The sequence below is a fragment of the Euprymna scolopes genome, chromosome 18 (assembly GCF_053919585.1).
Source record: "Euprymna scolopes isolate OS-2025 chromosome 18, ASM5391958v1, whole genome shotgun sequence".
In the NCBI taxonomy this organism is placed as follows: domain Eukaryota; kingdom Metazoa; phylum Mollusca; class Cephalopoda; order Sepiida; family Sepiolidae; genus Euprymna; species Euprymna scolopes.
Window position 1 is genome coordinate 107,911,874 of NC_136499.1, and position 23,381 is coordinate 107,935,254.

Below are 23,381 nucleotides of genomic sequence, written 5' to 3' on the forward strand. Positions count from 1 at the left end.
TTCGAATAAATCAAATTCGCTGATAAAGATACGTTTTTAGGAAATTATCATTCACTCGTATAATTCTAATTGAAAATTCTAATTTATTGAAATACAATAGTTAAATTATAATTAATTATGTTTAAAATTATTCATATAAATAAAAAGTAAAATGGTTTAGAGAGTAGAAGAGTTGATAGTATTAAACGCATGCAGTTGGTCACTTAAGTAGAGGAGGACGTTAAACGAATTCTTTTCCGTTTGTTTTTAATTTTTTTATAGAAAAAAAAATAACGCCTCAATTAAATACTCTAGATAAATATGGCAATTCAAAATAAAATAACAAGAAAACTTAATGAATATATTCATTTATCAGTGAAAAATATTGGTGTACACCAAAAATTACGGAAAATGAGTAGAATTTTAATAAAAAAATAAATATAAATAATTTACTATTCCACGAACTCCAAATAGCATTTACATTTAGTAAAGCTTGTAGTAGAAGGTTATCTCCTTTCTTCTAATATGAAGACGACACGCTAGCAGGTGAAAATGATATTTTTTTGTCATTAGTTAAGTATTTATAGGAGGGAAATGTTGTGCATTTCTCTCCTACTAATTACTTAAATAAACACAAGGCCAAACGACATTGCTTTTAACAGAACAATAATAAAGGGTTTATTTAGAAAAGGCGAGATTGTAGGAGAACCTGGGTCAAAACGAGATACTTAAGGGAAAAAGAACTGTCGAGTCAAAGCTAGCATTGACATATAAACCATATTCTGTGTACTGAACATTCAAAGTATTCGAAAACAATGCCGCAACAAAAAAAAAAAAGATAAATTATTTTCCAAAGAAATACAGATGATTTATTCAGCTAACTGTATTGTCCCATTTTGCCCCAAGCATGGGTCAAAACGAGACGGATCTTGGTCCGAATAAGTCAGTCTTCACAGAGCTCACAAATGAAGATTGGGGTCTTGTTGCATTCGTCTAGATCGGCACAGCCGTAGTGTGCCCATTTCCTACAGTCCCCTTTACAGGCTACGGAAAGAACACCATTTCAACAGAACCATAAAAATAGATCACAATAGATAAATTTTGAATACTTACCCCTTTTTGATGTACGGGGCTGAATAAAACAATGGTAGACGTTGGCGGCAAGGCGTTACCACGTGATCTCTTGATCAGACGTCTCACGAAAGAGCTTTCTCTCTCTTTCTGTTTCAGTTATCTGTGGTGTCTTGTTTTACCCCGCTATCTCATTTTGCCCCAGGTTCCCCTATCTCAGACTGGAGAGAAAGAAAGAAAATGTAAATGTCTATTTTTAGGTGTCGTCTGTCATCAGATTGCAGTCCTCAACAAGTAGCAGTGGGAGGAGTGAGTGAGAGAGGTCTGTATAGGTTGCTTGCTGGCGTTTCTCTAGCGATCGCAGCTGAGATCCCAAAGGGCTAAAAATGGTCCTTAAGGGGACAGCTCAAATCAATGCGCCCTGCCACCCGATTGGTCAGTGTGGCCAAATCACTTCGGCACCGGGCATTGATCCTCTTATAGTAAATAGTTATTTAACTGCTACATCTTTCATAACGGTTTCTTGTTATTTTCTTTTTAACAGTAATATTTCATATGGGCGTGACAATGGAGAAACAATCACAAAACATGAATTTTCTGTGAATATCACAACTAATAAACAATAAACAGACGAAAACATTTATCTACTTTGTTAATTTTCATACTGTTTTAAGGAAAATTCCTATTTCAGTCACGTAAATTATTCCAAATGAAATAGATTTCAGCATTATTTTCGAATTACTTATTTTTACTTAAAGAACATCTCTTATTTACAAAAACAGGTTTGTATTACTATACACAGCAGTATGAAAAAGTTGTCAAAAACAAATGTATATATCTATAAAAGTGAAATTGTCTGTCTGTGTGTCTGTGCGTGTACATTTCCCTACCAAACTACTCTGTCAATTTTCAGTCTACAGACTCCAGATTTGACATAAGGGGTATTGAGATTTGGGAAAATCTTTTTAATCGGTTTCTGGCCAGACATTTGGCTGTCAAGCTCAAGGGGTCAAAGTTCAACGATTTGATCTTTGAAACTCTACCAAACTCCACTGCCAATTTTGGGTCTAAACACTTGAAATTTTAGATGTAGTTTACTTGGACATGAATCAAAATTTTTAATTTGATTTGAGCCCAAAACAAATGTTAAGGGGTCAAAATTGGGGTCAAAGTTTTAAAAAATTTGACCTCTGCAGTCTCTACCAAATTACTTAGCCAATTTTTGGTTTAAACATTTGAAATTTTACATAAAGTGTATTCAGACATAGGGCAAGCATTTTAATCGGTTTTGGGCCGAAAATTTGGCTGCCAAGGGGTCAAAGTTCAAAAGATTTGACCTTTGCGGTCTCTAGCAAACTGTTCAGCAAATTTTGGGTCTAAACATTTGAAATTTTACATAACGGGTATTCAGATAAGCAACAAGCTTTTTAATCATTTTTTAGCCGAAAATTTGTCTGCCAAGAGGTCAAAGTTGAAAGAATTGACTATTGCAGACTCTAACACATTCCTCCAACAATTTTGAGTCTAAACACTTTAAATTTTTAATGTAGTTTATCTGGACACGAGTCAAACTTTTTAATATATACATCTGCACATAAAGTTATGAACAGTACATAGGGCCCAAGCAAAGCCAGGCTGAACTGCTAGTATATAACAAATAAATGTTATGAAAGGCAAGATAAGTTACTTTTCTACCTAACTGGGTAAGCTTTTAGTGTTTTTATTTCATGTAAAATGTTTATTCAGTTCGAAAAACGAGTAATGTTGAACGCTGACAGAGAACAAGTAGATAATGCACTGTGGATGTGTTATCAACAGCTCCAGTAACTCTCACTTCTCCTTTCTTGTCCCTCAGTCCTCATTTCCAATGAGTGATTTTCCTGACAAAGAGTGAAGAAAAAGCTGCTTTCCAGGTCGGCAGCACTTTGTGAACAGTAGCCTGAGATGTCGACAATTTTCTGTTTCTATGTCTATTCTTGTGGCCATGTCACTAGTAAGGGTGCTGGAGGTAAACGTTTCATCTGGGCTGACGTTATCCACCTGATAGTCATGGACCCGAACCTTGGATTAACCACCAAGGAGGCTGGCCTATCAGTCGGTGTAAAGTACTGAGGCTGCTGTATTTCCATTTGGTGAATGGATTCTGGACCATACAGTAGTTTCTGGTGGGGCCTCTCGATGCCGTACTAATGGGTAATTGTTACGGCTTCACCTTATCATGTGCTACAAAAAAAAAAAAAAAAAAAAAAATGTTCCTGTCTTTTTCTCTTTTACTTTCTCTCTCTGTCCTGCTCTAACCAAGTCTGTCGACCTGTTCCACAAATCCCAAAACCTCAACATGAAATATCTCCAGAAAAAAAATGCGAATAAACCTAGAACCCAATCCTCCAACGTAGACCCCCTACTACCATGTCTCCTTCTCCAACATCAGGGGTCTACGTTCCAACCTTCCAGAGGTTGAAACCCAATTACAGGAGAAAAACCGGACATACTCTTCCTAAGCGAAACTGGCATAGGGCCAACCACTTCCCTAAATTAGTTCATAATTAAAGGATACTCTAACTTAACATCTAAATCTGACCCCTAAGATCGCCATGGGCATGGAATATGTGCCTACATTAAAAATGGCTTTCCGTGTGTAGGGATATCTCCAGAGAAGACCATAATTTACCTTATATGTGCTTCCGGGTCGCACTTGCTTACACCACCGCATTTATATTTGCCCTCTATCGTCCCTCACAACAGCGGAATTACTATCTTTAAGAGTATATCTGAGAAAATTGACCATATCCTGTCTGCTCAACCTTCGGCTAACATTCACATTTGTAGTGACTTCAATGTCCACGATGTGGAATGACTGACCCACTCGAACAAGACAGATGATGAGGGGGGAGGTTCTGTCATGATTTCGCCATTGTCTATGATCTCACCCAGATTTTTCTTGAACCCACCCATGTGCCTGATACTACCGGTCAATATGCTAACCTTCTAGATCTTTTTCTCAACTTTCCCTGAGCTATGTTCATGTTCCATTCTATATCCTCTGGGATCTTTTGACCATTTGGTTGTATCAGTTAGGATAAAAATGAAATGTCATAAGTCTTCAGACGTACCTCTCCACCATACTGTATATCGATACTCTATGGCTAACTGGGATAGCTTCCGTACATTTATATCTGATTTACCTCTGTATTCCATGTTTAAAAAGGATGTGCCCTCTAAAGTATCAGACCTGACCGAATGGTTAATTGTAGGCATAGACTGATTCATACCATCCAAAAAATTCCAACAAAAACCTAACAGCCAGCCATGGTTCTTCTCAGAATGTGCTACTGCCATCGTGCACAGAATCACTTTTTCCAAAGCTACCAGCATAATAGATGTACTGAGACTAAAGCTGCTTTCAAGACTGCCAGCAACCACTCTAAAAGAGTAATAAAAAATGCAAGAGAGCTATATGCTCAGTCTGTTAAATCCAAGGTAGCTGATCAGCGACTTGGATCCCACCAGTTTTAGCAAATAGCAAACAGGATCCTGAACAGAAGCATGCATTCTATTCCAACCATCATCAATGGACCTGAGGTAATCTCGTCAGCATCAGACAAGGCCAAACTATTTGCCAAGAACTTTGCAGCTAATTCTACCCTATGCGACGAAGGCCATCAACTCCCTGTATTTCCTCCTATAACAGACAACACGCTATGCAACATACAAATATCTGTGCATGATGTCGCCAAGCTAATCAAGAACCTTGATTCCAGTAAAACAACTGACTGACGGCATTCCAATTATAGTGTTGAAAAAGCTTCAACCAGAACTTGCCCCCATACTTACAAAACTGTTTAAGCGTTGCCTTAATACCCTGGAAAACCTCATCAGTATGCCCTGTATTTAAGAACTCAGGTGATAAGTCATCTCCCTCTCAGTACAGACCAATAAGTCTCCTGTGTGTTATGAGTAAGTTGTTGGAATCCATGCTAAATAAAGAAGTAGTCAACCACCTCAACAGAAACAACCTTCTTGGTGACATGCAATATGGTTTCCGTTCTGCTAGATTTACAGCAGATGTGCTAACAATTATATCCCACAGGATTAGTGAATCTCTCGATAAAGGCTTCCTTTCTAGGGCAATTGCTTGACATATCAAAGGCCTTTGATAAGGTATGGCATAAAGGCCTACTTCACAAGATTTCCAGCTACAGTATAACTGGAAATGTTTTCTCAATCATTAAATCATTTCTCTCTGATGGGCTCGTAAGAGTAGTGATTGATGGGCAGAAATCAGAGGCCCACAGTATTAATGCTGGAGTCCCTCAGGAGTCCATCCTGGGCCCAACTTTCTTCCTGATCTACATCAATGATCTCCCAAAACATACTTAAATCATTCATTGACATCTATGCTGATAACACGACCATCTTTGGCAACACATCAAAGGCCATAAATGACAAAGTTCTCTCTCCTCTGATCTTGAGTGCGTGGTACAGTGGGGGAAGATGTGGCTGGTTACTTTTAATGCATCTAAGACCAAGCTCCTATCGTTACATCATCAATGCTCTGATCTACATCTGGCATCAATTAAAATGGATGGCTCTTGTCTTAGGGAGGTTCCATGTTTTGATAAGCTTCTGGGTTTGACCTTTACTCCTGATATGAAATGGAACACGTACATCAGATCTGTTGCCAAGGAGGCTGGGAAAATGGTGGGATCCTTCTACTGCTACAGAAGATATCTCACTACTGATGCAATTCTCTATCTGTATAAAAGCCAATTATGTCCAAGGATGGAGTACTGCTGCCACATCTGGGCAGGAGCTGCTAAAAACAGCATATCCTGCCTTGACAGAGTACAAAATAGACTTCGTGGTTTAGTGGGGGATGCCCTTTTCTCTTCCCTGCAACTTCTCTCCCACAGAAGAGACGTTGCAAGCCTGTCTTTGTTTTATCGTTATTTCCATCTCTAGCCCTCTCTCACCAATCTTTCATGAAAAACACCCATCTAGTTGAAAACACTGTCAATAATTTTCCCCATTCTTTATCTGTGCCTAAATCAAAACGTAGATTCCATGAACAAAACTCCTTTCTTCGAAGTGCAAGCCTGTGAAACTCTCTTCCATTTGTCTGTTTCCCACCAGACTACAACTTGGATGTCTTCAAGTCCGACATAAACAAATTCCTGATAAACCGCCCCCTTAAGTAAGACACTTTATCAAATATCCATTACTAACGATTACTACAATAATTATCCCATAGATTACTGTACACGCAATAACCCTTATCCCCGAGTGGCTTCCGGGCCTTGATAATCACTTCAAAACAAATAAAACAAAATAGTGGTAGAAACCCACCAAATAAATGTTAGGGTATTCAATTGTTTTTTTACAAATGGTCCAGTGGAGATATTTACACATTGGAAGGTGACGGTGGTCTTAGTGATTAATGATATGGACTGACAATCTGGGTGTTCCAAGTTTGAATCCAGTTCTTTTCACAAAAATCACTTTCACTTAGGATGTTGGCAACCTTCACAGTCCTCTCATAATCCCTGGTGTCTTTTTCGGAGAAATTCTGAATATCATCATCTGTCGTCTTACAGGATGCTTCACCACCAAATCTATACGACTTCTCCAGTTCTCTCAATCTCGCATGACAGTTTGCAAGTCCCAAACACTTTCCAATCCTGTGTCCTGTAGCAGGTTATCAACGTAAGCCAATCTTCTCCAACCACAGTTTGGATGTCCGTCTGTTGGTATGAACTATCTTGTTTGCTTCATCTTTGCTGTCTCTCATGCAGTGACCGGCTACTCTCATCCTTCTCTGCTGTACTTTCAGTGATACTGGTGGTAGGTCACCATAAAGCTGAATAGAAGAATATCAATTAAACCAATGCTAACAATAGAATCTTTGAGTTCATGAAATATGATGACAATTTAAGCACTCCACTGCTCCGCCTTTATTTTGGCAGCGTGTTATATAATTTCTTACTCTTTTAAGAGGAAGTGTATTATGTCTGTTTGCTATATCATTCACTGATGGATTTTCTGTTTTTTTTTTTGTTTTTGTTTTTTTTAATTTAAACTAAGAAAATAAAATTTTTTTTAATAATAAATGTATTCATTATAAGGCTGATTTTGATCTTGACATTTATAATTGAATTGTCTCCTTATTTGTGCTGGAATCCAAACGCATGGTTGACCAGAAGTTCTACTTTTTGTTATAAACCTTGATAAACTCCTACCTCAAATGACCAGCTTCCACTCTCTATTTCTCCTTTGATACTCCCCCCCCCCACTTCTTTCCATCTTCTAAAGTTTTTTCATCCTCGACTGGTTCTGGCCTTTTGTTAACGGTCACTGATCAGACGCCCACTCGAGACATACATCATGTGGTGAAGCTATATATGTATGCATGACAGCTGGTAGCCAAAACACACTGTGGTCAGGCTGTCAAAATGGATGCCACCAGTGGTGAAAGGTCAAATATTTGACGCTCACAGCTGCCAAGGTTAGTGCACCTGCAGAGAGCAAGTCATATATAACCTAGAGGAAAGCAAAAGAATGGAGAAGCAAACAGCCAGTAGGCAAATCAACATTAGACGAGCTCGTAGTTCCATCCAGTCACCCTCTAACTTGGCACATGCACACAAGGCAATAAAGAAGAAAAAAAAAAAACAATGTACTTCTGCAGTTTACAGGCCGCTTTTCCGTGAGTCTCTAAGCAGTGCTTGGCAAATGCCGGATTATACCAAATGAACAAAAATAGACGCAAGTGAGCAGACAGTAAAAATTTGGAAAAAAAAAAAAAAAAAAGGGCACTTCTAGCAACAAATTTTGTGACAGGGAAGGAAAATGAATAATTTCAGTATAAACACTCCCAATCTCCCCATGTCAAGAATGACTTTCGGAATAAGCTCCCTCAACCTCGAAAGCCATTCTTAGCATGGGGAGGTTGGAGGTGTTTATACTACACTGGAGAAGGTAGTAAAAAAAAAAAAAAAAAAAAAAAAACTTTCCATACACAAACAAAACAAAAAATTTGTTTACTAATTCAAAGATACAAAACATTTATTTCCCCCCCCCAAAAAAAAAAATTTATTAAATTATTACCATAAGTTGTTTGCTTTATTTTTTTTTTCATTATTGACTTCTGTTCACTCAGTCCAGCGGTTTCCGTTGTCCACTAGGCGTTGCCCAAGCAAGACTCACGGAAAAACAGGCTTTAAACGGCAGAAGTACCGAAAATAATTTTTATACAAAAACGAACTTTGTGTTACAAGTTTTTTTGACCGATGAAAAATCAACCTGCATGCATGCCGGATAAACAACACATCTGACCTTGTCTATGACTTGCACATAACCAGATTCGCTGTTTTGGTCAAAGATTGATCCTCAGCGTGACTTCCCCCCCAATTCACTTTTCAAACAGAGATTATCTCTGGCCAGAGATATTTTCTGTTCTTCTTTTGCCAATCATGTATCGCTGCAACATCTGCAATTCATATGCATCAGCAAAACATGCATCTACAGTACACGTTTACAACTGAACGTTGTCTCATATTGAACGTCTTGTCGATGTACCTAACAGAGGAGAGTAAAGATAACGCATATTAATATAGAGGCACTAAAAAGATGATAGCTTATTCTTCAAAGAAATTAAAACACAAACAAAATAATTATAATTTGTTTATTATGGAATGATAACAAATGCTGACTCAACATGTGAAAAAAAAAGAAGGGGGGAGGGCTCAATGTGTGTGTGAGAGGTAAGGTGGGGTGTCGACTCAATATGTAAAAAAAAAAAAAAAAAAAAAAAAAAAAAAATGACAAAGAAAAATGCCAGAACTTTTGATTTCAAAGAACGTGATTTTGTTTGAAACAGCTGATTCTTATAGCTGGAGAATGAATCTAAACGAAGAGTGTTGATATTTGTTTTTTGTTTTTTTTTTTTTTTTCAAATCGATATGTACAGATGATTTTTTTTTTGAGCGCATAAAGCTCAACAGAAAGAACTTTTTTTTTTTTTTATTAAATGTTTTGTCTTAAACCGTTTGGATGATCATCTTCCGCTTGCTGTCATGACTGAAACGATTCGACTTGAAAATATCACTGTCGAAAAACGTAGTCAAATTGTGGATGTTTATTTGCCGTGCCTGGAGGGGGAAAAAAAAAAATTTAAAATTAATAAATTTATCACAGAATCAAACAAATATGATGGAACATCTCTAGCTCTGGAAAATACTGATTTTCTTATTACCATTAAATGATTACACACAGCAACTGGTGATTACAGAAGGAGATAAGTCAATCTGTCAAATAACGAAATAATGATGAATGGCAGTTCGGAAACTTCCGGTGCAAACTGATTGGTCACAAAGTTTGATACATGTCAAAACATGTCACTATTCAAATCTCTGTTGCTAGATAGATAGATAGATAATTATATAAACAGATAGATAAACAAAGAGATAGCAGACAATTAAATGCTTCTACACAGCTATTATCTCAGAGGGAGATAAGTCAGTCTGTCAAATAACAAAATAATGATAATGGCAGATTGACAAATAACAAAGCTGAATTTTTTCATCTTTTAACTAAACTTAGTAATGTGTAGACACAGCAGCCTACAAAGAAAATGGCTGCCGAGATATTAGAATGCGCCCAACAAATCTTATAAATGATGCTATGACAACGTTTTATACAAACTGAAGAAATAACAATATTCAAACTTGTGAAGCTGACTGAAGCATACAAATTCGAAATGATTCAATCGATTACAAAGCGTCGGTTAATAGCCAATTCTTGTCCATATGAAATATGTAATTTGCCATGTGCACTAAACTGTTATTTGCAGTCAATTGGTGGTTGAAGATGAAAATGTTTAAAAGGATAGATTTAATATTTCAATATGAAAAAGTATTTTTTTGAGTGAAGCAAACTTACAATGTATAATTTATATCTAGCTATGGAAAATACTTATGTTCTTATCACTATTAAATTATTATATGCACGCACATACATACACACAGAGCAACTGTTGATTACAGGAAAACCAGTCATAAGTACATTTTCATATGATTACATTATAAATACACATATGTTAATGTATAAATACACGGGTCTAAAAAGAAAATATGCTCAACAAGTTTTGATGTTAATGACAATGATTTAATGCGGCTAGAAGAAATAATATTCCAACTTGTCAGGAGGGTGTCTGACAATTTCAAAATAATTCAATGAATTGCCAAGCATCGACTAATAGCCAATTCCTGACGGTGTGAAATCTAATTTACCATGCGTATTGATTGAACCATTATTGATAGTTGGAGATAAAAATGTTCAAAAGATATTTTTTCTTGTTCAATATAAAAAGAAAAATAAACTTTTATGAGAAGCAAACTTTTGTACTCAATAAATGGAGTCTTCAGATAAAAAACAAAAAAAAACAATGGTTTCTACTGATTTTTTTTGTAAATTTTGATAAATTACAATGGTAGCTTCCAAATTATGCAGTCGAAATTACCGGAATATTGCTGAAATACTAAAAAGACTTTAATCCTGTTAGCAGGTGAAAAATTGTGGCCATCTTGTTTAAATCGAAACGATTTTTGGATATAATTATCTTACAAATACGAGGAATACGTAGATACCATTGTTTTCATGTGAAATTCAGTTTTATGATTTCCAAAATTTTGTCGTCCCAATAACGTAGAAGCGCTCAATTATCTTTATAATTTATATGTGAAAGAAAGGATTTCTCTCAGTTTCAGTTTTTACATAAAATTCAAACACAGCAGCCATTTTCTTTCTTGGACACTGCAACAACAAACTTATCCGATCAAATATAAAATGACTAGCCTCGATGCCTGGCATTGCCCGGATCTTTGAAGGTGTGTGTTGAGAAAAAAAGAGTGGTAATAGGCAGGCAGGCTCAAACCCGTACTGCGAAGAAGGAAAAGAACGTGAAAAAAAAAAAAGGAAAAGAACGCGAGAAAAAAAAAAAAAAAGTGACATCTTTACCGCTATGTCCATTGCAAAACCAGAAGTGGCGAAGGTTTAAATTAAGGCTAGTCAATCAAAAAGAGGGGATGATTTTCAAAAATATTGATGAAAAATGCGACCCCTCCTTGTAGAAAAGTGTGCAGTTGAGGAGGTGAAAGAATTAATGATTTCAGTCAATTACTCGATATTTATCGTTTGAAGGGTCGAGCTTCAAAACGATACTGATCTTGTGAAAATCAGTCACCTCTGTCAAAAGTTTTTTTATAGAAACATACATTTAAACAGACAGGTTAAAAAAAAAAAAAAAAAAAAAAAATTTTAATCAATTTACTTAATTTAAAAAAAAATTATTTTACATTTTTTTTGCAAGATTATGTGAATACTTTCCATAAACAATTCTATGCTTATTTACATTTGAGATATTAAAATATTCGAAATAAAACAAAACAAATATACTTCTTTATCATTGAAAAATATTAGTGTACATAAAAATTACAGAAAATAAGCAAATAGAATTTTGATTTGTATAAATAAAACAAATATATGTATGCATGTGTGAAAATATTTATCCAATAAACTTTTGAACTACTAATCACATAACACGGAAATTTACAGGAAATAGTAATCATACACCAAGGATGGTTTATAACGAGTAAAATTTGTTTGGATGGATGAATAACGTGCAGAAATATTTTGGCAAGTTGAAATACAAAATTTTTATTTCAGTTTGCCAACATATTTCTATTACTTTTGCATAAATTATTCATAGCTTTAAGTGGTTTAATTTTAAATCTTTCTTATTTATGTCTCGATAGCTCTAATGGTTAGATTGCTAAATGTTTTGGTTTTGATTCTAGCTCATGGCGCCCGAGCCATTTGTTTTAACTTTTGAAATTAGTACTATATATAATATTCAATAAAGAGAAAAAACAGGAAAGGAAAAAAAGGGGGGAAACAAGAACGGAAAACAAATAAGGAAAATAGGAAAACAAGAAAAAAAAAAACAAGGAAAAGAAACGAGAAGTGAAAAAAAGGAAACGAGAAATGAAAAAAAAGGAAACGCGAAATGAAAAAAAAGGAAACGCGAAATGAAAAAAAAGGAAACGCGAAATGAAAAAAAGGAAACGCGAAATGAAAAAAAGGAAACGCGAAATGAAAAAAAGGAAACGCGAAATGAAAAAAGGAAACGCGAAATGAAAAAAAGGAAACGCGAAATGAAAAAAAGGAAACGAGAAATGAAAAGGAAACGAGAAATGAAAAGGAAACGAGAAAAAAAAAGGAAACGAGAAAAAAAAAGGAAACGAGAAAAAAAAAGGAAACGAGAAAAAAAAGGAAGCAAGAAAAAGGAAACGAGAAAAAGGAAACGAGAAAAAAAAAAGGAAACAAGAAAAAAGGAAATGAGAAAAAGTAAAAGAAAAAGAGAAAAAGGAAAACGAACAAAATGGAAAAGAAAAAAGCTTTATGTGCTTCTTCATTACAATCATAAAATTCTAAATATTGAAGTTCAAATAAAAAAATTATTTTTTTAGCAAAACAATTTTTGCTAATTTTACCGTTTCCATTAATAATTAACTTTCTACGTTATTTTTTTGTGTTCATTATAGCGAAATGACAATTAAGTAGATACCATTGGTTTTACTTGAAATTTAATATTTCGATTTTCGCTTTAACAGAGAAGTGCCAATTCCAACAAAACATCTTACCTTGTCTGCCAAATCTTTCTCGTTGATTTCGATCTGTTCTTGTTGGACGCCAAATCGATTTCTCTGGAAAGTCATTTGTTCTTGTGACAATTGTTTCAAGATGAAGAGCAAGAGTTCGTTGTTATCTTTGCGGAACGACAAATAGCGACTGAATGTCTGCAGAGGAGAAACAAAAAAAACAAGTTCATTTTACTAAAAAAGAAATATTAACAAATTAATACAAAGTAGTGTTTAAAACAAGATTAAAAAAAAAAAAAAAAAAAAAAAACGAGGCGTGCATGGTCCCCCGTGAGTGCACAGTGAATGAGGCATAAAAAAAGACTAAGTTCAGCATTGCCTCCCCTCCCTCACCCAGAGATGTCAAATCCTGATGAAAATGAACCGATAGTGCAGTTTTCAGCCTTAACATATGTAAATTTGAGTTTTACACCATGCAAAAAAAAAAAAAAAAAAAAAAAAAAAAAATTAAGTCAATCATTTACCCCACACCCCCCCCCATTTTAGCCTCAAAAGTCCCCAAGGCCTTAACATATTTAAATTTGAGTTCAGCACCATGCAAAACTGCTAAATAGACATACACAGAAAATTTTGGACAAATATGGTAAAAGTCCAAAGAATGGAGTGTTTTTATTTGCCCTAAAAGAGTCCCTGGAGCACACCCAATAGTTATCGTGAGGTATAGACAAACAAGATTATATAAAAATCAGTTACAACTTTTCAGAAAACTTTATAAAAATCCAAGGCATCAATTGTTTTTAATAAGCAAGAAAGTGTCAATTTTAGTCATTTTAACCCGAAAGGCATCCATCCCTAGGGGCAGCAACTGGAGTTTTCCCGGAAAATCCATTCTGTTACTTTTTACTAATGTTTAATATTTGTGCAAAATTTAAAAAAATTCCAAAGTGTAGTTATTGAAAAGTGCGGACAGACAAGCAGACAAGGGTGACGGGGGACCAAAAAGCTAGAACATGAATTGGAGAAAGGTAGTCATTTTTTAACACAATACAGTAGGAAAATATAGAATAAACAGAAAAAACATTTTAAAAACACGCTAACATGCAAAATAAAATAAATTTTTTTTTTTTTTTCAAGTTGAAATACTTATTAATTTCAGATTTAAAATTCTTCATTAGAAAAAATGTTCCTTGTTCTGTTTTATTTTTTGCAGAAGTAAAAAGCCATCCTTGTTTCATTAAGGTTACTGTTAATGCAAATTGGCCCTACAGCCCTTGTCATAATTCACATTGTGTATATCTGAAAAAGGGCTGACATCACCCACAGAGTGATTGGATCGGGCATCATCAATCACTTGTTTAGCCCAAGGTAAGGGCCAAAGTGTTATGTTAGGAAGTGGGGATGCTAAACCTGACCTTCAAGTTCTTCAACCACCAGGATCCCATCCAAAGACATCATGGGTCCCATTAAGGGACTTTTACTTTCTGCAGGGGGATGGGAGAGCAGCAATCAGCATATTCTGATGCTCCAATGATGATCGATGCCTCTGCTCAGTCTTTGAAGACAAAGGATATCCCTGTAGGAGCAGCTGCGCATGTAATTGTGACGCAAGGGTTGTGCAATCTCTAACCATACCTCTCCTGAATCAGCACCGAGTCCAGAAGAAATTCAGAACGACTATATGAACGAGATAAGGGTAGAGCACATACAGCACCTGGAAGTACCAAATGGTCAACCATTTAGTACTGACCAGCTTAAACGTTGCTTAACTTTGGCGATCCAACAACGGTGTGTCAACGTGATTATGCTCCACTGACAAAAAAAAAAAAAAAAAAGGTTCTATAGATTTGGCAAAAATCAGCCTAAGAGAAAAATAAAAAACAAAAATTAAACTCAAATCCTTGAAAAAGTCAATATGATAGGATAAGAGAAAGACGGATATAAGATTTTGGTTTGGTTGTTTTATGGTACATCGACCCTTTTTGGATTATTTAATGCCGAATCCAATTACTTCGGAAATAGTATTCATGTTGCATCCAGTAATTTTGTAGAAGGTTTTTTTCTTCAAACTCTTCGAAATCTTACATCGCTAGTTTGTAGTGTTTGGTTTGGTTGTTTTATAGTGGATTTTATCGTTTTTGCTCCCCCGCCCTGCGGAACATGAATGAGTTTTGCAATGGGAGAAGGGAAAAGGGTTACAGTATTAATGTTTGATACATTTTAAGTTAGGAAACCAGTCAAAAAGTGAGAGAAATAGAAAGAGAAAGGAGAAATGGGAGAAGGTGGGTTGTTTTTGGTTTTGCAGAACATAATCAAGTTTTGCAAAAGGAAAGAAAAACAAAAAGCATCAATGTTGTATTTCGTCTCAGAAAGTGAATATCTTCAGACAGCTTAACAAAAAGAGAGCCGGAGATATGAGAGAGCCGGAGATATGAGAGAGCCGGAGATATGAGAGAGACGGAGATATGAGAGAGACGGAGATGAGAGACAGAGAGAGACGGAGATGAGAGACAGAGAGAGACGGAGATGAGAGACAGAGAGAGACGGAGATGAGAGACAGAGAGAGACGGAGATGAGAGACAGAGAGAGACGGAGATGAGAGACAGAGAGAGACGGAGATGAGAGACAGAGAGAGACGGAGATGAGAGACAGAGAGAGACGGAGATGAGAGACAGAGAGAGACGGAGATGAGAGACAGAGAGAGACGGAGATGAGAGAGAGAGAGAGAGAGACGGAGATGAGAGAGAGAGAGAGAGAGACGGAGATGAGAGAGAGAGAGAGAGAGACGGAGATGAGAGAGAGAGAGAGAGAGACGGAGATGAGAGAGAGAGAGAGAGACGGAGATGAGAGAGAGAGAGAGAGACGGAGATGAGAGAGAGAGAGAGACGGAGATGAGAGAGAGAGAGAGACGGAGATGAGAGAGAGAGAGAGACGGAGATGAGAGAGAGAGAGAGACGGAGATGAGAGAGAGACGGAGATGAGAGAAAGACGGAGATGAGAGAAAGACGGAGATGAGAGAAAAGACGGAGATGAGAGAAAAGACGGAGATGAGAGAAAAGACGGAGATGAGAGAAAAGACGGAGATGAGAGAAAGACGGAGATGAGAGAAAGACGGAGATGAGAGAAAGACGGAGATGAGAGAGAGAGAAAGACGGAGATGAGAGAGAGAGAAAGACGGAGATGAGAGAGAGAGAGAGACGGAGATGAGAGAGAGAGAGAGACGGAGACAGATGGTTGGTTGATTGTTTTACGGCATATCAACCGTTTTCACGTTATTTAATGCCGAATCCAGTGATTTTGAAGAAAATTTTTTTAATAGAATATATTTGTATTTTTTAGTTGGTTTCTTTTTAACCCATAGTTGAGACCCTAACAGGTACTACCACTCCGGGTTAGAGTGGACCTGGGAGCAATCGCAACTAAAAGGGTGGCACACTCCCCAAAGCCCATAAGCTGGAGCCTCACCATTGGATATAGTTTAAAGTCATATCCAGGACCGGAGATAGTTGGAGACGAAGATTGATGGAGGGAGTCACAAAATCTGATAAAAAACGTTTCTTACCTTTTTCATACTTCGCATGACACTGAACTTTTGAGTGCTGATGAAACTTTCTAACATTATGCGAATGGCCATGTTAACATCGTCTTCGTTAACGTAATCGCGAAGATGCATACGGGCATGAGCCTCTGCCATTCGAATCATCGATTCTATGTGACGGACTGTAATAGGAATACTGCCAGTTGCCTACAAGTGAATAAGATTTTTTTTTTAAAATATATATGGATTCTATGGTTAAAAAGTTTAAAAGATTACAAAAAATAAAATTACACAATGAGTGTGGCACAAGGCCAAGTTGTATGGGTGGGTGTGGATTGTGCATCATCGTTTTGATCTATTCTCTTAAACTTTTGCAGTCACCATAATACCGCATTCATATACTTTTTTTTTTTTTTTTTAAATTTCAATTACTACAAAAAAAAAAAAAAAAAAAAAAAAAAAAAAAAAAAATTTACAGAAAAGCAGAAACACAAAAATATCACGGATATTTTGTCAAAATTTAAAAATTGATCAATTAAATGTTGTGATAAAAAACATGGGTGTGTAAAAATATTAAAAACGTATTTTTCCACATAATGGAAAACTCCATAAAAAGTAAATAGACTAGAGTTAGGAGTTATATAGCAAGATCTCGCGTCACAGACATGGCAAGTTACCAAGAGACACCCAGTGGGTAAAATTTTCCTGTTTCTTTCTGGATTGTAAGCAGTCGGTGGAGGATAGTGTTCACACTGTATACTAAAGAACAATAATCTCAACTGAAACAATTTCATGTTGCAATACTCTTTTTGGTACTTCTCCAGATTAACTCCATAGCTAAAAATCAAAATGGCACAAAAACTTCATGAATTATTGAATATATATTCCAGGCAACAGGGTAAGTGAGCAGATCATTTTTTTTTTTTTTTGTCAACTTCACTATTAAGAGTGTGCCACTAAAATTGTACCATATATATATATTATAAAATTATATGGCACAATCACTTTGACACATAGGTTCTCGGCAGATCCCCAAAGTTAAGCAACAATAAGCTTAGCCAGTACCAGATAGGTGACCATTTAGGTAGGCTAGGTACTGTATGTACCGCGCAGTCATAGAAATTTTTAGATTGGTAGGATGGGGGTTTAATTCACTAGGAGATGCACTCCCAGTCTCTGTTAAGACCTGCATCTAGAAGGAAAAATTGATTCAGAACCTGAGGTCTTCTGTCTGCTCTGTCTTGTGGCAGCCATTGCACCAACGAAGATTAACAGTTGTACCAAAAAGTGTGGTTGGTTCTACACAAAGCCTTCACCACTATAAACAAATCATTTGTGTCAATTTGTAAACAACTGCAACCTCTCTCCCACAGAAGAGACGTTGCGAGCCCGTCTTTGTTTTATCGTTATTTCCATGGCAAGTGCTCGTCTGAGGTCCATTCTCTGCCCCCCCCCGCCAATCTTTCACGAAAAACACCCGACTAGCTGAAACCAGTCATTTTTCCCCACTCTTTATCCGTGCCTAAATCAAAACGTAGATTCCATGAACAAAGCTTCTTTCTCAGAACTGCACGGCTGTGGAACTCTCTTCCGCTTGCCTGTCCCTCCCCCCGAATTCAACTTCAAGTCCCACACAAACAAATTCCTGATGAACCACCCCCTTAAGTAATGACACCTATCAAATCCCCAATACTAACTATTACTACGATACTATCCCACTGATTATTGTACACGCAATAACCCTTATCCCCGAGTGGCTCCTGGGCCTTGGTAAGTGGTGACCTCCATGTAAAAAAAAAAACAAAAAAAAAAAACAACTTAGCTCATATATTGAAATCGACAGGAAGGGGCCTTCATTACAAAATAAATGCTACATTTATTGCTTTTAACCATCCTGAGACAGGTATACTACTTGTGTATGCATGTGTATATACATAACTTACCATAGATTCTCGTCTCAATTCGGAATACATTTTAGCAACTTTGTCCTGATCCATCTGGTGGAGCTTGGGATGAGCTTTCTCTTTGGAATAGATGATGTACTTCTTGAGAAGACTTTGAGGAATTGGTTCGATTCCAGACACGTTCAAGGAAATCTGAAATGCAACAAAGAATTTCATGGTATATCAACCCAGTTTGGAAAATACTGAAGCAAAAGGATTCATCATACACAACTGAATACAGTTTAGAGGTTTATACTTTTCCGACAGTATTAGTATGTCAAGTTTGGTTGCTTTGTTTTATGGCATATCAAACCTTTCTCAGGTTATTTAATGCAGAATTCAGTTATTTTGGAAATGGTATTCATGTTGCATCCATTTATTTTGTAGAAGGAATTTATTCTTCAAGCTCTTTGTATCTTCAATTGCTAGTTTGTAATGTTTGGTTTCATTTTTTTTTTTTTTTTAATTTAAAAAGTGTAATTCTAAATAAGCACCAAAGTTTTAATGTGAAATGCTTTTGAATCAAACATACCATGGTTTCATCCCATTGGATGTCGTCGTTGCTGTTGGGATGGTGCTTCATGTGACTGCTCACAACAAATCTGGCCAAGCGTTCATCCTTTAGAAAAAAAAAAAAATTAAGCATGAAATAATGTGGCTTTTAATGTAAATGGTAAGATACAAATATGAAGAATTGGATGAAAACGCTTCAGTATAGATTAACAAATATAATTATTGCTAATTACAAACGAAGAAAGAATACAGACATAATAAATTGTAGTTGCTACAGTACTTCCTCCAGAAACAAATTTGGTACTTGCACAGTTTAATCCAGAGATTAAAAAATTAAAATATTGGAGAGGGGGGAAAAAGCAGAGGGAAAAAGAAGAGGGAAAAAGAAAAACAGAAATTACTTTTTCCACTGTTTCCAACGTAATAGATGTATGAAAACTAAAGCCGCTTTCAGGACTGCCAGCAACCATTGTAAGAAAGTAATAAAGAATGCAAGAGGGTTGTATGCTCAATCTGTTAAGTCCAAAGTAGCTGAGCAGCGGCTTGGTTCCCACCAGTTTTGGCAAATAGCAAACAGAATCCTGAACAGAAGCGTGTGCTCCATCCCAACTATTATCAATGGACCTGAGGTAATCTCGTCAGCATCAGACAAAGCCAAACTCTTTGTCAAGAACTTCGCAGCTAATTCTACCTTTTGCGATCAAGGGTGCCAACCCCCAATATTTCCTCCTGTATCAGAAAACACGCTATGTGATATACGTATATCTGTACGTGATGTTGCCAAGCTAATCAAAAACCTTGATTCCAGTAAAGCAACTGGCCCTGACGGTATTCCAATTATAGTACTCAAAAAACTTCAACCTGAACTAGCGCCCATACTTACAAAACTGTTTAAACGTTGTCTTAAGGAGAATAGTTTCCCATCTCCCTGGAAAATTTCATCAGTATGCCCTGTATTTAAGAATTCAGGTGATCGCTCATCACCCTCTCAGTACAGGCCAATAAGTCTCCTGTGCGTCATGAGTAAGTTGCTGGAATCTGTTAAATACAGAAGTAATCAACCATCTCAACAAAAATAACCTTCTTAGTGACACTCAATATGGTTTCCGTTCTGCTAGATCTACAGCAGATGTGCTTACAGTTATATCTCATAGGATTAGCAAATCTCTCGACGGAGGCAACCTTTCTAGGGCAATTTCTCTTGACATATCTAAGGCCTTTGATAGGGTATGGCATAAAGGTTTACTTCATAAGATCTCTAGCTATGATATTGCTGGAAATGTCTTCTCAATTATTAAATCATTTCTTTCTGATAGGTTCATAAGAGTAGTAGTTGAGGGGCAAAAATCAGAAGCTCACAGTATTAATGCCGGTGTCCCTCAAGGGTCCATCCTGGGCCCAACTCTTTTCCTGATCTACATTAACGATCTTCCAAATCACACTCTTACATCATTTGTAGACATCTATGCTGACGACACTACCATTTATGGTAGCACATCTAAGACAGTAAACGACCAAGTTCTCTCCAATTCTCTCTCCTCTGATCTTGAGCACGTAGTACAATGGGGTAAAGAATGGCTGGTTACTTTTAATGCATCTAAAACCAAGCTTCTCTCTTTACATCATCAACATTCTGATCCACATCTGACATCAATTGAAATGAATGGCTCTCGTCTTCAGGAGGCCTCAAGTTTTGACAAGCTTCTTGGCTTGACCATTACTCCTGATCTTAAATGGAACACGTACATCAAATCTGTTGCCAAGGCCGCTGGAAAAATGGTGGGATCTTTCTATAGATCCGGTAGATATCTCACTGCTGATGCTATTCTCTATCTATATAAGAGCCAGGTACGTCCAAGGATGGAATACTGTTGCCACATCTGGGCAGGAGCTGCTAGAAAGGACTTGGCTTGCCTTGATAGAGTTCAAAATAGACTTCGTAGCCTCGTAGGAGATGTCATTTTCTCTTCCTTGCAACCTTTATCTCACAGAAGAGATGTTGCGAGTTTGTCTCTGATGTATCGTTATTTTCATGGAAAGTGTTCGAATGAGCTTCAATCTATGGTCCCCCCCTCGCCAAACTTTCACAAGAAACACTCGTCTAGCTGTAAACACTATCAATAATTCCCCCCACTCTTTATCTGTGCCTAAACCTAAACGTAGATTCCATGAACAAAGCTTTTTTCTTAGAACTGCATGCCTGTGGAATTGTCTTCCGTTTTCCTGCTTTCCGGCTGACTACAATATGGTTGTGTTCAAGTCTAACGTAAATAAGTTCTTGATGAGCCATTCCATATAAGTTATCAACTTTACCAAATTTTCATTACTAATGATTACTATAATGTCCAATTTCTACTGTACACTCTTTAATCCTTATCCTTGAGTGGCCTCTTGGCCTTGATAATGTGGTGATGCCTATGTAAAAAAAAAAAAAAAAAAAGAAGAGGGAAAAAGAAGAGGGAAAAAGAAGAGGGAAAAAGAAGAGGGAAAAAGAAGAGGGAAAAAGAAGAGGGAAAAAGAAGAGGGAAAAAGAAGAGGGAAAAAGAAGAGGGAAAAAGAAGAGGGAAAAAGAAGAGGGAAAAAGAAGAGGGAAAAAGAAGAGGGAAAAAGAAGAGGGAAAAGAAGGAGGGAAAAGAAAAAAAGGAAAATGCACATTATTTCAAGACAACAAAAGGTAAAGAGTTAATTCCCTTTCAAATACAAAACGTTTGATATTAAATGAAAATCTGCTTCCATCTAACAGAAGTTGTTGCAATGTTTTTGTGGCATGGTCGTACTGGGTATGATCACAAAGATTTGTACAATTATATTCATAGCCAGGTGTGATAAGCTTTTTTTTCTTTCTATTTAAAGTCTTCCATTATATCTGAAATCTGCTAAAATTGGAAAACTCCAGAACACTTATTAAAATAAACAGGATCTAAGAATTATTTTTAAGTTTAATTTAAGGGCCATTAAAATACTGGAATTCTTAGAGAAGCTGACAAGCTACCTAAGATGCTGAGTGATTCGCCAGAGTCTTTTAAAGCAGTCAAATATAGTAAATAAATTCTACTCACCTGAATAGGATCGACTGTGTCTCTTACAACGCACAAAATGTCAAAACGAGACAAAATTGGTTCAGACAGGTCAACCTAAAAAGGAAAAAAAATCCTTATTATATCTTGTAAGTAATTAGGACCAGTAGAAAACACTTATTAGGGATATACTTGTTCTTTTAGTGGCTATCATCCTGGTCGGATTGCGTTGGCTTCCTCCTGAGCAAAAGCTACATCTCACACCATCATAGTCTTATTTCAATGATCTTTGGCCAGATTGCAGAATATGGCTAACCACCCCTGATCCAATCGCTAGAAACCAATTACTTGTGGGCCAGATAATACTGTGAGGTTGTCCTTAATTGTTTGGCCCAGGTCTTCAGCTGTCCAATGACATTTTGTGAGTAGTTAAGAATTTATCAGGGATATAATTATTGAATGGCACAAAAAAATTGAACACGAATATGAGAGAGAGAGAGAAAGAGATAGAGATAGAGAGAGAGAGAGAAACTTTTTTTTCTCTATCTCAAATGTGTTTCAACTTAAGTTTTAAGTCAAAATAAGGAGAAAAGACACCAAGTGCACACGTGTGGTGAACGTTGGTTGTTTTTGTTTTGCAATATATCGATCCTTTTTGGTTATTTAATATCAATTTTTTGCTCAAATTAAGGTATTTTGACTCATTTGTTGAATCAAGTTTTTTTTTTTTTCCTTAATTCATTTGATAAGTGGGTTGAAAGCGATGAAAGGTCATCTATCTCTCCTACCCCCCACCCCATCATGAATTGTTTAAAGACTTCGCCTTCATGACAACATTAACATATTCTGTTTTCAAAGAGAGTTGGCATGAGAGGGAAAAGGAAGGCAAGTCAAGACAAAGTGGAAAATGGAAAAAAAAACAAGATAAAACAAGGAAGAAACAGAAAAATAAAATCCTGCCAAATAGTATACCACCCTCTCTCTCTCTCTCTCTCTCTCTCTATATATATATATATATATATAAAAACCCTGATAAATTGGACAATAAAACTTAGTAAGGAAGGAGAGAGAAAAAAATCCTGCCAAATAGTCTACCCCCCACAAAATCTCTGAATATATTGGACAACAAAACTTTGAATTTAAACTTGGCTAAAATTCCTTTAATGATTCATACAATTTAAATTTTGTTTATTGGAAAAATAATGCTCCTTAAGAGAAATATATACAAAACTGTTGAGTGAACTGCACATACGACACTCCTACTATTGAACAAAAATTAAAAAAACGCATTTACATTTTCAGAGAAGGTGAGTGATGGGTCATATCTTCCGCCAATTGGATTGGCTGCAGCAATCACAGCACATCGAGCATGAAGGGAAGTGATGATTCCAGCTTTAGATACGGAAATACTTTGCTGTTCCATTGCTTCGTGGATACTTGTTCGGTCCTGGTCGTTCATCTGAGAAAAATTTGAATATATATGTAAATTAAAATATAAAAATAAATACATCTATATCTCTTAGTCTATTTCACACACAATATATATATATATACACACACACATATTAAAAACATAAAATAAATATCTTAATATATCTAATAGTATTTTTTTTAAAACTGTCCGTTTATTCCACTTTTTTTCAGAAACTAAAAGGCTGATCTGGCT

The 23,381-nt window shown here is 36.3% G+C and overlaps 1 protein-coding gene across 1 annotated transcript in view; it reads right to left on the reverse strand.

The window, feature by feature from the left end:
* Positions 1 to 8,972: 8,972 nt before the first annotated feature.
* LOC145297748 (DNA replication licensing factor mcm2-like) overlaps positions 8,973 to 23,381 on the reverse strand; it is a 56,365-nt gene continuing 41,956 nt past the window's right edge. The window contains exons 13-19 of the mRNA XM_080143978.1: positions 23,010 to 23,174; positions 21,758 to 21,832; positions 18,718 to 18,804; positions 18,186 to 18,338; positions 16,267 to 16,449; positions 12,750 to 12,905; positions 8,973 to 9,197 (exon numbers count right to left, since the gene is read on the reverse strand). Of these exons, the coding sequence (XP_080000104.1) occupies positions 9,087 to 9,197; positions 12,750 to 12,905; positions 16,267 to 16,449; positions 18,186 to 18,338; positions 18,718 to 18,804; positions 21,758 to 21,832; positions 23,010 to 23,174 (930 nt within the window). The 3' untranslated portion in view covers positions 8,973 to 9,086. The remainder of the gene's footprint in view (positions 9,198 to 12,749; positions 12,906 to 16,266; positions 16,450 to 18,185; positions 18,339 to 18,717; positions 18,805 to 21,757; positions 21,833 to 23,009; positions 23,175 to 23,381) is intronic.